Source organism: Protopterus annectens, chromosome 16.part0, assembly GCF_019279795.1.
Source record: "Protopterus annectens isolate FY-2018-M chromosome 16.part0, PAN1.0, whole genome shotgun sequence".
Lineage (NCBI taxonomy): Eukaryota > Metazoa > Chordata > Ceratodontiformes > Protopteridae > Protopterus > Protopterus annectens.
Window position 1 is genome coordinate 291555993 of NC_056750.1, and position 16656 is coordinate 291572648.

Below are 16656 nucleotides of genomic sequence, written 5' to 3' on the forward strand. Positions count from 1 at the left end.
CAAAGAACTTCCATAAATTTAATAGCCAAATTAATTTCTTCCTGATTTAGTCCAGATCCTTCCACCAAAAATTCATTATGATGTGAAAAAAGGTAGTTTATACAATGTCCTATACAAATATATTAATGGTTTTAAGGACCATTTTTTTTTTAATTTTGGGGTTTGGACAAGGTGGAACCTTATACTGTGGGGGGGGGGGGGCTGGAAGGAAAAGTTAAATGAAAGAATTGAAATGATAAGCTTAGGTTATATCTCTGAATAACTGTCCTGGCCTTAATGAATGTCTCTCAATCAGAAGTGTTTTAAGACTTAATTATTTTAATGTTTAATGAGAAAGTATGGTTTTCCCTTGTTCTGACCATCTCTTATTTTTGATTCTTTTTCTCAATTTTATGATTTGTCCCTTATGTATTGTTTTCAAACAGTTAATGTTTTGGTCGATTTTTATTATGGATTTTCAGGCATTATAGTTACACAATATTACAAATATTTATATTTTTTGTAGATTAATATTTTGAAGAACTGAGGGTATGTATTGTGCATCTCTGGTGGACCAATCAGGTTGGACTACTGATAACACATATGACAGTTGCGCAAAACGCGTTTTGTTTAACTGGGTTGTTCTGAAAAAGTCCTGTAACAGTGTGGATGAAAACGCTTAAAATCTTTATTAAAACGAGATGGTCAATGTCTCTATTTTGCAGTTCTTTTATTTTTTTATTTTTGACGAAGTACAATTGTGTAAAATCTTACCATAACAATGGATGTCTTTCTCTTCACTGTTGCAGGTCTTTACCTAAGGGATCTCCTGCCAAAGAAAGTCCAACATCTAGCCAGTATAGCAAAACCTTCAGTTCTTATAGGTGTTGTATGTCACATGTATGATTCCCTGACAAGCCACTGGACAAAAAGTTGATGTACAGATGCACACACTCAGAAACAAGATATACCCAGGAGGAACAGACTGCCTTTAAAGACAAGGAGAACATGTGGATCCAGGAGGAAAAGGAGGAAGAAGCTCCCTCGACCACAAGGGCAAAAGATAGAACAGATGGGGTAGAAGGGAGGTAGCAAATACTGCAACAGTGAAGAAAAGGACATCTACTGTTATGGTAAGATTTTACACAATTGCGCTATGTCCTCCCATATCACTGTTGCACTATTCTTTACCTAACGGGGGAGTACAAGAGTTCATGAGGTGGTCTGGGAGAAGGAAGCCACAGAAGAGCCCTCTACAAACCTATGTAGGATAGCCCTGGAAAGCCTGCCCAAGCCCTCTACAATAACATCCAACTTGTAATGCTTAGTGAAAATATGAGGAGAGGACCAAGCAGAAGCCTCAGTGATGGCATTGGTATCCAGACCACTGAAAAAAAGCAACAGAGGAGGCAAATGCCAATAAGGAAAGATATTTTTCAAGAAAAGAATAACAAAAAGAAATGACCTAGAAAACTAGGAAGAGATGGCCTGCTTAGAAACAACCAAACCCAAAGTCCTGGGGTGAAAGGAAACAAAAATTTGCTCACATTTGCAAATAACTTTAGTTTTATCCAAATAACATCTGAACTGTCTATGCAGATCCAAGGTGTAAAGAACCTTCTCACTGGCAGTGTGTGGAGAAGGAAAAAAGGAAGGAAGATGAACAGACTGATTAAGGCACAACTCATTGACTACCCTGGACATAGAAGGAGGATTAGTAAGATGAGACTCCTGGTCTCAGTGGAAAATTAAGAAAGGAGGAATAGCCATGCTGAAATCAGAGCCAAAGGAACAGTCCTCCAAGTACAATATTGTAAAGAAGCTGAAGAAGCAGGTTCAAAAGGAGCCTGTGTCAATTTTAAGTGAATAACTGAAGTCCCATGAAGGCAGAATAGGCTCCCTGGGAGGCTTGATGAAGACTGCCTTTAAGAAATTGCTTGACCTCAAATCTAGAAGGAAGAAGAGGAGTCAAGGGCAGATGAGCAGAAATTGCTCACAAGTGGGCTTTGACTGAAGAATATGCCAACCCAGTATGGAGCAGATCACACAAATAAGAGTGAACCAGACGAACCTCCACAGATAGGGGATCCTGATGGCGAGAGAGGTAGTAGAGAGAAAATCACTTCCATTTTGACATCTATGATTTCATGGTAGTAGGTTTCCTGGCCTCCTGCAAAACCCAAAGCACATCCTCAGAAAAGATGTACCTGAATGGGATCAAAAGCCCATCACTCACAGAGAAGGATGAAGAGTGGACAAGTGAGAATGGGTAAGAGATCTCTTGTCTTGTGTGAGACGCTCCACCCAGTGAGGTAACTTGTGATGATTACCCCTGACCAAATGAGAAAGAAGGGAGAAACAATACTGTCTGGGCCAAAAGGGAGTCACTAGCAAGATTTTGGCAGAGTCCTGTCTGATCTTGAGCAAGACAACTGGCAACAAAGGAAGGGGAAGTATGGTAACAAGTAGAGAAACATCCCCTTCCAAGGAAAACAGGACGTAAGAATCTGGAACAGAATAGATAAAGTTGTCTGTCCAGAGGAGGCAAAATGATCTACCTGAGGAATATCCCACCAATGGATAACTTCAAGGAACCACCTCTGTGAAGCATCCATTCATGAGCTTGTGTGCTGGACGTACTCAAGGAGTCTGCCACTAGATTGTGCTCTGAGGGAATGTAAACTGCCTGAAGAGTCGCTAGCTAGATCCCAGACTTGAAGAGCTAGTCTGCAAAGAAGACAGGACCTTATGCTCCCTTGCTTCCAGACATGCCACACCACTGTAGTATTGTCAGTGAAACCTTTGAGAGGACAGGGATGAAAGAAGGAATGAAAAGCCTGAACAGCCAGAAGCCGAGCCCTCATCTCCCTTATATTGATGTGGTCGAACCTCTGATAAAGAGGTCAGACCTTGAACCTCAAGGAGACCACAGGAGCCACCATGCCTCCTTCTGAGAAATCTGTACAGAGCTTAAGAGTAGGAATTGAAGCATGAAAAGGAAGCTATCAGGAAGTCCAGGGGTGGCAATGTTGAAGCCACAAAGACTTGCAGTACCACTGGTAGCTTCCTCATATGGAGCCTCACAGGAAGCAGCACGGGAATGACAGAAGCCATGAATCCAAGAACCCTGAGAAATTCTCTGGCAGTGACAGATGCCAGAGAAAGAAGGGATTGGAAAAAGGCAATTAGAGTGATGGGGACAGTCAGAGATGCCAGCATGGGAACTGTCTGAAGTCTGCAGCTGAGGAAAATGTGATCCTGCGAAGGAGTCAGAACTGATTTCAAGAAGTTTTGGTGAACCCCAAACTCTGTAACTGAGGAAGCAGAAAACTTGACATCCTAAATCAGAGTGTTGTGGGAAGGACCTTAAACAAGCAAATCATCTAGATAAGGAAAGATGTGAATTGTTCAAATCCTGCAAAAAGCAATGACAGCAAAAAGGCATTTGGTGAATACTCTTGGGGCTGTACAGAGTGCCAAAGGATAAAGCAGGGAACTAATAACTGCAAGGATGAGGTAGAGAAATGTAAATATTTCCTGAAGAGAGGATGGATGGGGATGTGAAGGTATGCATCATTGAGATCCAGACATACCAGAAAGGCCTGAGGTAGAAGAAGAGGAAATCATGCCTGCAAGGATAACATCCAAAAAGAAGCAATCCTGAGAATTGTGTTCAGCTGGGAAAGATCCAGAATTAATCTCCATGTGCCCTAATTTGGTGGGACCAAAAACATTCTGGAATAAAATCCCTTCCCCACTTGGACAGGAGGTATGGCTTGAATGTAGCCCTGAACTAAAAGAGTGTGAAGAACCTCTGGGAAATGAGTGAGCTGTTCCCAAGAAGGTTAAAGAAAGCTTGAAAAAGGAGGAAGGGACTTTCAAACAATGAAATATCCCTGACGGATAATGGACAGAAACCAATAATCTGAAGTTATTCACAGCCAATCTGGAAGAGACAGCGAAAGGAGGGACAAGGAAACCTTTCCAAGGGAAGGAGAAAGCAAACTGTCAAATAGAACCAGGCTTGTCCTGGAAAGCAGGTTCCTGGGTGACAGGAGTCTGAACAGACTTAGCAGGAGACGTGTTTAGAACACCACTTGCCCTTAGGAGCGGGGAGAGAGTGCCTGGGAACAAATGTAGATTTGGTGGGATAATTCCTCTGAAATTTAGGAATGGGAGAAACAAAAATATGTTTTAGCTCCTGCAAGGCTTTGCCCTTGTCCTGAAGAGACCTGAAAAGCTCAGCAGCAGCAGAACCAAAAAAATTTTATTAGCCAAAGAAGCATCTAAAAGTTTGGTCTTAATGTTATCAGACAAAGCCAAAATCATACCTCTGAACTGAACCAAATGCAGCAGCCCTAGAAGCAGCAGCAGCTGCATTCATAGTTGCATTTGATTGACTGGTGGGCAATTTGAGAAGTAGCACCCAGCAGGGAAAGGTATGAAGCCCTCTCCTAAGAGTCAGGAAGGTCAGAAACCACCTTAAAAAACTGAAAAAGCACAGCCAAAACATACCTGGTAATACAAACCTGGTTGTTGATGGCCCTAAAGAATAAAGTGGCAGCAGAGCAAACTTTTTTGCCCAGCTTTTCCATGGTCCTACTATCCTTATCGGAAAACTGCAGTTTGGTGGAGGGAAACAACTTAGATGGCTTGTCAGTGGAGACTGATACTACAGAAGGGCATTTATAAAGACATTTGGACTTCTTAGGCACCTAACAGAATCTATCTGGCTTCTTAGGTGCAGGAGTCTGACAGTCAGGGGCTACAGACGTTGCAGAGAAAGTATCCAAAACAGCAGCCAGAACAGGGTGAATAGCAGATGGTTTGGGAGATTCCATCTGTAAGAGCTCATAATATCTTTTTTGAATCTCAGAGAATTGAGAACAATCCTACTTAAAATCATACATGCAATGGTATCCTCAAAAGAGAGCTCTTCCAAATGGGAATCTGGACATATGGAGTCCTCCTCCTCTGAACCATAGTCCTAGGGGGAAGGGATTTGGGAATAATAAGCCAATGATTCTTCCTAGATTCCAGATCTTCATCCGAAGAATTCAATTTCCTAGGCCTCTTGAGTGGAGCAGAAGACCAGGGAGGAGCAGGAACACAGACTCCTTAAGGTGGCTTCATGGCCATGAAAACAGTAAATAAACCCTGTGTGAAATCCAGACATTCACAATGGATATCTTTAATAACTGGGAAAATATGTTTTTTTCTTTTTCTGTGGGACTACTGTTTGAAACACCTTTGGAGGGTGCAAATCTATAATGGTTCTAGAAATCTCTTCCCTTATTAAAATTTAAGGAATCCCCCTCTGTCCGTCACATATAATCAGCACAGCTTCCTCCTCTATATCAAGTGCAGATGTTTGAAAAGCCTCAGAGGTCATGGGAGAAGCTGGAACTATGCTGGCCTCCGACAAGGTTGCAGCAGAGTAATCCATAGCAACCACTGGATGGTCTTCTGGTGTTTCACGAGTCTTGTGAGACCTATTTGAGGGAGGATGGACAGCAGCTAGATCAGACTTAACTTTTTTGGCCTTTTTCTTAGCAGATGGCTGGCCCTTAGGACTGGAAGATTTTGCCATAGCACCCTGAGCCAGCAACCAAAGATGTTGGTTCTCCAGGTAAGTGGACAAGAAGAAGAGATGATTACATAGGGTCATAGGCACAAACACCTGGCACATAGAGTACTGTGTATGATTGTGGGAAGGACCCAAACAAAACAAACACTGATTGTTATGGTCCTATAATGAATCTGCCTCCCATACTGACATTTTCCTATTCTGTATGACATGAACACAACAAGAGAAGAAACCCTAACAAAGCACTTATCTGAAAACATGGCTTAGTATCCAGCATAGCAGAAGGGCATTCAGACTGACTTTCAACAATGGTGTTTGGACTGGCAGCAAAGTAGTTCAATTTGTGTGCATTTGTGTGTGTGTCTGTACACCACCTTTATGTACCACACCTTGCGCAGGGAGCATAAGTGTTACATTCAATGCCTATAAGAACTAAAGCCTTTGGTATACTAGCAAGATGCTGGGCTATCCCTATCAAGAGATACCTTAGGTAAAGAATACTGCAACAGTAATATGGAAGAACATATTTAATTTTGCCCATTTACACTTGACCTGTGTGGTATGGCAGTCTGAACCCAGATGTAAAAAATGTGAAGACAGTAGCATCTCTTTCTCCTTTCTTCTCTCTTGTGTGTTGTAATAGTAAGTACAGTGGTCTGTAGCACAATAAGGCTGTTTCTGAGATGAAAGGAAAAGGTGATCAGTTACACTTCCTTTTACCTTCAAATGCTCATAGGCTGTTACTAGGCTAACTACCACTAGGGCCCTTATAAGCCTAGCCATGCATCCCAAACCATTTGAGTCCAGAGTACCATGGACATCTATACTGGGGAGGCATGTTATAGGGAGATAACTAAGGATTTGTGTGAGGCGGGGGTTAGAATAATACTTTTCTTATTGACAGCCTCTGGCCATAAGGGACATGGGGCCAGACCTGGGTAAATTTACAATTTTCCTTCCAACTGTCAAGATTTCATTTGAATAGGATCAAGGATGAACTTTGTTTTACATGGACCGGGAGCCTATTACATAGTGTGGGGAACCTTTGAGACATATCTGTCTCTCCATTACTTTCTGTTTATGTCGCACGCAAAGGTCAGATACTTGGTTCTAGTGTTTATGGTGCTATTTGCTTTCCATATGTGCAATAGATCATTATCTGAAGGCAGAAGCTTGGATGAGGGCAAACGTTTAGAATGCTTGTCAGAAGAGGCTAACACCACAGCAGGGTCAGCAGAGGGACACTTAAAAATTGACAATCCTCAGGAGCCTCACAGAACCTGTCAGGTTTCTTTGGAGCAAGAGACTGAGAATCAGGAGAATTAGAGGCAGCTATAAAGGTGTCTAACAAAGCAGCAAACACAGGAGGTACTGTCGAAGGTTTAATAGTGCCTACCTGAAGCAGCTCATAACACCTTTTCTGGATATCAGACAGCTGAGAAGAATCTCACTTAAAGTACTCCATCATTCTAGCTATAGTACCTCCAAAAGACAATTCCTCAAAAGGAGACTCAGGACTCAGACTCTTCCTCATCAGAACGTAAGCCAAAGGTGAAGGCATCTGGGAAGAGTAGGGCAGGGACTTATCATGAGACTCGGAATACTCAGAGTAATCAAGTTCCCTAGCCCATTTAAAAGGAGTAGAAGTCCAATGGCGAGTAAGCACAGAAACTCCTTGAGGAGGCTTCAGGGCCATTAAGGCATTAAACAGGCCCTGAATAAACTCCTGACATTCCTTTTATGGATCCTTAGGGTGTAAAGAAATATGATTAGCTTTCTTCTGCTTTTTCTTAGTAGGGACATCAGTCCTAACAAACACTGGAGGTTCTGACCTTTGATGAGATACAATAAGAGTACCTGGAACTTAAGAGTACCTGAGCAGAATCTGCAGAATCCCTCTAGGGACCTCTGAGATGATCAACCGTGATTTCTCCTCAACGTCCAGCGGAGACACCTGTAAAGCCTTAGAGGATGTGCAAAAGGAAGGCTCCATGCTGGCCTCTGATGGAATTGCAGCAGAGGAACCTGATGTAGACATCAGATGGCCTATAGAGCTTTCACCCACTTCTAGAGAGACATCTGGTGGAGGAAGAACAGCCAAATAATCCAGCCAAGATTTTTTGGCCTTCATCTTGCTTAATGGAATCTCGGGGTTAGAAGATTCAAGCATTTTACCTTGGGCTAACAGTTTAAGTCTGTGGTTCTCAAGAAAGATGCTACAGGACATAGGGTCATGGGAAACACATAGACAAAAAAGACACTGTTTGTGATGATCCTTATGGGGAATCTGCCTCCCACACTGACATTTTCCTTTCTTGGATGACATGAACTCTAGGCAACCAAAAAAAAGAACAAGACCAAAAAGAAAAAAATACCCCAATGGTGCACTTATCTGATGGTTAGGTATTCAGCAGAGCAAAAGGGCTTTCAGAACGACTAGTGATGATATTGTTCGGACTGGTGGCAAAGAAGTTATGGGCAAATACATCTATACGTCACCTTTACGCCCTACATCCTGTATGGAGAGAATGTGTGTGATATACGAGGCATGCAAGATCTAAAGGCTTTGTTATACTGACCATATGTCAGACTATCCTTGGCAGGAGATCCCTACTGCGAAGAATACTGCAACAGTGATATGGAAGGACATCCACAAATGCTGCTAAAAAAAAAATGATACAAACTGTTCAGCGTAAACTTATCTTTACAACTATAATCTGCCTTTACCTCAGATCTAGTTTGCAATATATATATATACACATATATACACAACAACTGCGAAATGCAGAAGCAGGATAAACCAAACCAGACACATGTTATTAACGCAAACTTTGGGGGGAAAAAGGACGGATTAGTGTGAAGAGATACCTGTCAGAGTGAAAAATGGCAGCAAAGTGTAGGAGAAAGTGGCAGGAACAATTTGGTTAAAAAAACAAGATCTTAGAGCTAGGCCTTTATCCAAATCAGCATGCTGTGAATTGCCCAGAAAAAGAAAGTCTCCATTTAGTGTAGTAGGTCTTGTAAGTAAGCTTTATGAGAAGCCACTAATATATTCTGAACTGCAGGTGAAAGAAGATCAGACCTGGCTAAGCAGACCATCAAACTTTTCTTTCTTGACGAAGGTATTGAGGTTGCTTAGGTCCAGAATTGGTGTCACCTTGGTTTTATCTCTCTCGCTAGGGCGGTTGCCCACCTCTGCCCCTCCTCTACTTGTCACGAAGAGCAAAGTTCGAGGGAAATCGGAAGCTCCCCACCGTTCCAAGACTTCGAGAGGCTCGAAACTGACAATAGTTCATTGGATGCCTGGTCTGATGCATCCAGAGCCTCTTGAAAGTAGGTTTTAAAGACCCTATCTTCCACTGAAAGAATGACATATTGAACAGTCTTCTTGCAGATGGAATGTCACAAATTTAGGTATAGCTAACAAAGAAAAAGTTAGTATTTTGTCAAGTCCAGTAATTCTTGTCTAATCCAGAAACTTATGTCAAATCCAGTAATATAGTCAATCCAGTAGTCAATCCAGTAAAAGGGTGGGGAAAACTCTAATAAAGTATAAAAGGAACTTTATATGGAACAAACACTACAAACACACACACACAGTCACTTAAGACAATATTTTTGAAGAAAATTTTTAAGAAATATAAGAAAAATATAAATCTTAGCTTAAGGTTGCTCGAGCTTATCAAAGTGATAACAACGCAGCGGCAAACTAGATCTGAGGTAAAGGCAGAGATGCAGAGCTTAAAGCAAAGACACGGAGCGAGAGGATCGGCTCCAACCCATGTGTAAGAACAAACACATCATTAATTACATTCAAGGTCATAAACTGCACAAGTCATAAAACAGAGTATATATTAACTTATGTCATCAAATGTTCAAGCTAGACAAACACTGTCTGTCGGCAGCATTTTTGTTTATCCACTTGTGAGCTTTTTCTAAGGCCAAGCAATTCTGTCCATATGTAGCTTGGTTGCTGAAGTATTTATTAAATATGAAAATTATAACCATTAGCATTACTAAGTCTGTGAAAAACATTTAAAATACACCCAGTTGTACTAGACAGAAGTCAGGTATCATCTTCAGTTGTTTTGCCCATCATGTAACAATTAAGCTAGCAGTTTCCAACAGCTTATGTATAATATGGATTTGCATTTTTAATATAAATATAAACAGACTATCAATTATGCAGAGAAGCGTTAACTGGGTGCTCCTTGAGAAACACCTGGATGTAGCATTAGGGCAGGATGAAACAGACTACATAATCTGTGACATGCCATGCAGTTCACAGATTCTCAGAAAGACTGCACATATTTTGGCACAGCAATTTCAGGAGCTCCTGGATAAAGTATACCTGGAACACTACTAGAGGTAGCTTAAGTAACATTGCCCTACGGTAATTTACAATGCAATTATTGAACACCACTGAATTATTTTCTTTCCAGGATGGACAATCATAAATTCTGCTGACTGCACATGATATATTACTTTGCCTCTACTGACAATACTGTGCCTCCCTATTCGGCAGACATATTAATGATTAACATTCTAATGTGTGATGACTAATGCGCACTTCTGAAGTTCTCCTGTAAAAGATGACCTGTGTCATCTTGGAGGTTGCTCTCTTTCCCGTGATGGTGCAATGTCACAGTTGGTATATACAAGTACCAGGAGGTATGGAGAATGCAGACCTTCTGTAAAAACACTGGTTTGTTACTCTTTTGAAGTCAGCTGGGGCTTGCAGTTGACTGATTTTGATCTTTTGTGATCAACGTTATAGGCCTCAATCATAAAAGAGTGAGTTTCATTACGGAGCCCTCCTCTTCATGGCATATTCTATATACACATTGAGACTGGTGAAACAGTACCACTATCTTGAGCTACTCCAGGCCCAATTAACTATAGGTAAAATACTCTTCTACATCATCGCTAGCTACAGGTCCTCCACCATGAACCAGGAGAAGCACACCACCTACCTAAGTCGCTCAGTATACAGCCAAACACCTTGGTCATGGGAGATTTTAACTATCCTTCAATAGATTGGGTGAGTTACATGAGCAAAAATGCAATCTCTATGAGGTTCCCTGACTTTGTTAATTAACATGTCTTAGAACAGCTGGTCCACACCTCCCCCGCAAGGGGCTCAAATGTCCTGACCTAGTGCTCACCAACATGGGGAGGGTCATTGCACTACCCTGTGTGTTTGCCCTACCTGGTAAGGTCAGGCCATAAATCTGTCTCGTTTGAAGTAAAGATCAAACCTGACATCCCCAAAGGAGTAAAAAAACTGAAAAATTTCAACAAAGTGAATTATTGTCTACTAAGTGATGGTATAAAGAGTTTCACAACCCCTGCCAACAATGACTCTTATGCACAGGAAAACACAAATGCCCTATATAACCACTTAAACAAATGGATTGACTTGACTGTACCTAACAGGAACAAAACCAGGTCTTCCTAAAAAAACAAGCCACCCTGGTGGACTGTAAGTATAAATAAGTTATACAACAAAAAAAAAAGAAAGAAAGAAATTGATATCTAACAACAGGAGTGAACTTACGCACAGGAAGAATAAAACAAAAAAGACAGAGTCTTCAGAGTAAAAAAAATACTTTACTGGTGTCTCCTGGTACCTAGGCTGAAAAGCCTTCAAGGGATAATTAGTACACCAGAAACATGCTTTTTATATGCCAAATCATCGATGGTTAATTGATTCATTACAATAACACCAAAAATCACGAATACACCAAATTTAAAGTGACACTTCCCCTTTTACAAAACAATATCATTGTCCCACAATGTCCCCAATTATAAATATTAGAAACTTGTATGTTCATATTTATACATCAGGATTAAACATTTAAATTAAACATTTATACGGACCTCCGGGTTAAGACCTGAAGGAAATAAGGTGTTAAAAGTAATGACGAACCTGGTTTCTACAGTTAATAACTTTTCCTTATATACCTCCCCATGTTGATGTATAGGCCTGGCTAAGACACTAAAAAATAAAGAAGAATCCAAACCCCCATGGCTAAGACAAAAATGATGAGCAACTGGGCTATCCAATCTCCTACGACTGATGTCTCCCATATGCTCCAAAATGCGTTTTTTAACTTGTCTCTTCGTCTGTCAAATGTACCACTTACTTGGAGAACAACCACATCCCACAGTATAAACTACTCCACTGGAATGACAAGTGAAACTTTGAATTGCTTTGCATATTTTATCATTAATCTTATTGCCGTCTAAGTTCCTTACCCTAGGGCAGACTTTGCATTTGGAACAAGGGTAGCATCTGACCAGACTACCACTACCCGCCTTTTTATTCTTCCTATTATGCAACTGCTTCAAATTCAAGAGTCTTCTATGTGAGAAAACTATATTTTCTGGAAATACACCTTTTTAGTTAATTCAGAGGAAGAATACCCTCCACATGTTGAACAAGCAAATGAGATATCTTGTTAAGTCCTCTGAGGCTAGCTACCAGTCTAAACTAGCATCTCTAGCTAAAGAAAATCATAAGGATTCTTTAGCTACATCCAAAACCTATGAGGGAAAGTCCAGCTGTGTACCAATGGAGTTCATCAGCAACTCACTGGCTAAAATAACTAGAGATGCTGGCATTATATTAATATAGCTGATTTGCTGAAAACTATTTTATGTTTCAAAATATTGTCTTATAAAACTCTCAGTGATTAGCACCTATAAACAATGCATGTACTGCTTATTTGGCCACAAAAAAAAAATAATTATGTTTCACTGAGGCCTGGAAAGGTGGGAAGTTTCTTTTTATTTATTTATTTGTTTTTTTTATTTTATTTTACAATTGTTAACTAGGAAAGTCCGACTTGGAACGAGCCATTTTTCAGCAGAGGCCCGGGGAGAAATGCTCCAAATGCATGTCTTTGTAACGTGGGAGGAAACCAGAGCACCCGGAGGAAAGACACACGAATGTAGGGAGGACATGCAGACTCCACACAGAAGGCACCCCAGCCTTTTGCTGTGAGATGATAACACTACTGCTGCACCACTGCGCCATCCTTTTTACCCAGATGAATCAATGTGGGCTGCTTTCATGTTCCCTTTTCACAGCGCCCATACCACATGCAGTTTACAGTGGAAAGCACTTAATTAAGATTAAGTTTATGCCTCTGATGCTTCCTCCACCTTTGCAAACGAAGCTACGCTCTTTCATACAAGTGCAGAATAGTCTGCTTTATGAATGACAGAGAATCAGAGCATCAACAGAAATACTTTACAATAAAGTACAGTTTTAAAATGTTGGTAATGTTTCATCAATATATATTATACATGTAAGTGCACAACTGTGGAAACCCAGAGCATTTATTTCTGCATTGGGTTGAAATTTTGCAAATCTATGGCTGTCTTTCATAGTGCAATATAAAAGACAAAAACTGAATTAAATAAGTGTGTCTTATAACATCAACATTTAGCAATTTTAAAGATGTCAATTTTAGAAGTATGTTCTCTATTTTTATTTGAACTCTTACAAAAAATGCTCTTTCTTAGCCTAACATACCTGCACTTGTCCAAGTGGCATTCTCAGTCTGGACCTCTGCATCAGATTTCTTTGATTCCTTCTTCTTCCTTTCATGAATTTCTCCACTAAGCCGTTCCACCTACAACAAATCATAGTAAAACCACATCCTGTTTATATTAATTACTTATGCCTGAAGTAAAATTTTATTCTGGTAGCCAAAACTAACGCCAAGTAAACAATGATAAAGGAAGAAAATTTAAAAACTTCTTGACATATGATTAATGACAAGGGCCACAAATGTTAACTGCATTCATTATGCTCAAACGTATATAGTAATACTAAGATGGTAAAAGAAGAGTTGTCTTCTATGGATTTGTGTGTGGGATGAATGCACTGGATTATAAATAATGGGAGAGACCACCAGGCAATTAAGGTACACATGCTGCAGAATTTAATTTCTTTTTTTTTTATTCTGGCATTTCTGGGTTTATCTTTTTGTGGTGATATATTTGGGGTTTAAGCAAACGTTTGCTAGTCTTCCTATACAAAGCCAGGGACTGCTCAACTGTACATCATAATCTGTTAATTCTAAGCAGCCAAAGGCCATTGTTGTATTATACAGTGCTTTACTGAAGTACCATGTAGAAAATCCATACGGTTCTGGAGGCCAAACCTGAAAAACAGTATTTGGATATGCAGAAAAATGGTATTAACCTAAATCAAACTTATTCATTTTTTCCAGAAGAGAAATGTGACAGGTTGAGTGAGGCCTGCAACTGTTTTTCAATAATTACATACATGTGGATATATACATACATATACACACACACACACACACACACTATTTATGTATGTATATATATATATATATATATATATATATATATATATATATATATATATATATATATATAAACGGGAGCCCTTCATTTGTTCAAACTTTCAAATGTTCAAAACTCATATGGCTGACACCATACAAACGAACGTTTGAAAGGCCGACAAATGAAAGCAGAGCTCCAGCTACAGTGTGAGACTGGGAGCTTCCCCTTTCCTGCACTGTTGTGCGATCTCGGAGTGAGAATATTTAAGTAGCAAGGGGTGTATGGGGTGCAGGGGGGCTTGCCCCCCTGCATAACACAGTTTTACTGTGTTTACAGGTAGATAACTGGTGCTATTTCAGGATGTCGATCATATGGTGTCGGCCATATGAAAGTCGGCATTCTGACGGTCGACATTCTGAAGTAGACCCATATAGATATATATATATATATATATATATACACACACACACACACATATATATATATATATATATATATACACACAGACACACACACACACACACACATATATATATATATATATATATATATATATATATATATATATATATATTTAAAACACATACTTTGTTTTTTTTCAAAAATCGTGTGTGACTTCTTGTCAGGGCAGGGAACATGTGAGGATTGTCTGAAAAGAACTTTCCCGCCTTCCAAGATTATGTTAATGCTGTATGACTGAAACTTTAAATAAAAATTCATCTTTGAGGCTCTTGTGGATTGTTAATACTGCTTATAAAGCAAAAGAATTTACAGCAATTTGGAGCCATCATGGGGCAGGCTGAGTCCCGGGCTAAGGATGACATCTAGAAAACTAAAATTAAGACAATGGGCAGAACGTAAGAAGAGAGATTTGGGTCAATCATGCTAGAGCTGCACAGCATTAACAGAAACTTACTGGACTACATTTAAAGGTCATATAAAACAGTGGAAGAAGTGGAAGCAACCTCGAGTTCTCATTCCAACCAACTTGTGGATTAGAAGGGGGCATGTAGGAGGTAAAACACAGAACAGCCATTTTGGATGCAATGTTGGGAATTTTAAAGACTAAATTTATGGTTATAGTAGATAAAAGCAAGTTTAAAAACTACTCTTCAAATGCATTTCTGAAGAGGCTGAGAGGGTAACTCTTTCATCCACAATCACTCCAGTCAAAGTTTCTTTGACCCCCCCCTTTTGATTCACTTCCACACATATGAACATAAAGAGAGGATTCTGCCACAACTGTGGGCTACTAGAAAAAACATAAAGGTGGTAGAAACTAGAGTTTGGTGAGATCATGAAATATGACAAAACAGTGTAAAATGCTGGAGTTTCAGTATAATACAGATAAAATGGTAAGCTACAAGGCAGATAAAGCTAAGCAATCTCTTAGAAAATCAGATTTTGAAATAACACCTAAAAATCAAAAGCTCTTGGCTTAAACATTAGAAAGTAGAAAGAACAATATGCAAGATTATATATTAAAGAACAGGGAGGGTTTGTGAGAAACCTGGGAATATAATGGAACGTTGTGTTCATTTTTATAGACAATTAAATGAAGCAGAGAGGGAATAGGAGGGAAAGACAAATGAAGTAAGCAAGCTCCCTTTAAATTACATCCAAGTGATGCCTCCAGGTACATCTGCAGTTAACTCCTACTAACGCCTCTAGGCATAAAATATTGCTTGTTCATATTTGCACCAATAATTCCAAAACCACGCTATGTACAAGGTTTTAAAAGATTTCATGTTAACGTTTTTACACAATACCAAACTCAACTACATTAATATTTCACCACTGTCTAGTGCAGGTACATATATATTAACTGTTGTTTTTATGATATTAATTATATAGATATAATTTTCACATTTTTTTAAATATCTCAACAACCAAGTAACACATAATTCCTTAGCATCACATGAAAACTCTCAGCTAGATGAATAAAATGATGCTGACAGTATGTGCGTAAGACCTAGAACCTAGGAATACTACCACTATAAAAACAGCTTGTGCTAAGGTTTGCCATTTATATTTCTTTCATAATCCCTATGGTTCCATATATATGAATATTTATTTGAAATGTGAGGATGCAATTTGATTTTGTCAAAAGGCTTAGGCTCCGCCCATTGGCAGTTACAGTGCAAACTTCCTGAGCTCCATTGGAATGAATGAGTTAATAAAGCCTGGACAAGTATCAGGGTAACTGTTCAATGAAACACATACCGGATATAATAGAAAAAAATATTATGAAATGAAAAGTGGGGTAAAACACCCATGTCTTGTAGTTTACCATTAGAAATAAAAGAACTGACATACTGGATAACACTGGAATTAACTGGAAACAACTGAAATGAGACTGGAATGAATGTCTTTATCTGTTAATTACCCAAACTCAGTCTCTCCTTTATGGGAGAAGTCTTTTTGTACCTTTTACAATGAAGTCTGCAAACTGTAGTTCAGTTAAGATTGCTTTATTAGATGCTAGCACTATACAAATACTATCTCCAATAACAATGCTGACAAATACATTCAAAGTTTCTCTACATATAATATAATTCTCCTGAATAATATACATTGAAGCAGTCTTTTCCTCCCAAATAGCATCATCAATGCTGGATATTTGACCTGACTTTTGGTACTCAGGCTTGAGTGTCTATACTGCAAAGAAGTTTTGCGCATCAGTCCAAATGCTAACTTAATTGAGTGAACTGCCCATGTCTTAAGAATTTCCTAATAATACAAAAACCCTGTGAATGTTCTACACATCT

At 39.4% G+C, this 16656-nt stretch overlaps 1 protein-coding gene across 3 annotated transcripts in view; it reads right to left on the bottom strand.

Moving 5' to 3' along the window:
* AGGF1 (angiogenic factor with G-patch and FHA domains 1) overlaps positions 1-16656 on the bottom strand; it is a 1405627-nt gene that overhangs the window by 827270 nt on the left and 561701 nt on the right. For all 3 annotated transcript variants that reach the window (XM_044058021.1, XM_044058022.1, XM_044058023.1), the window contains one exon: positions 13107-13206. In XM_044058021.1, coding sequence (XP_043913956.1) covers positions 13107-13206 — 100 coding nt within the window. The remainder of the gene's footprint in view (positions 1-13106; positions 13207-16656) is intronic.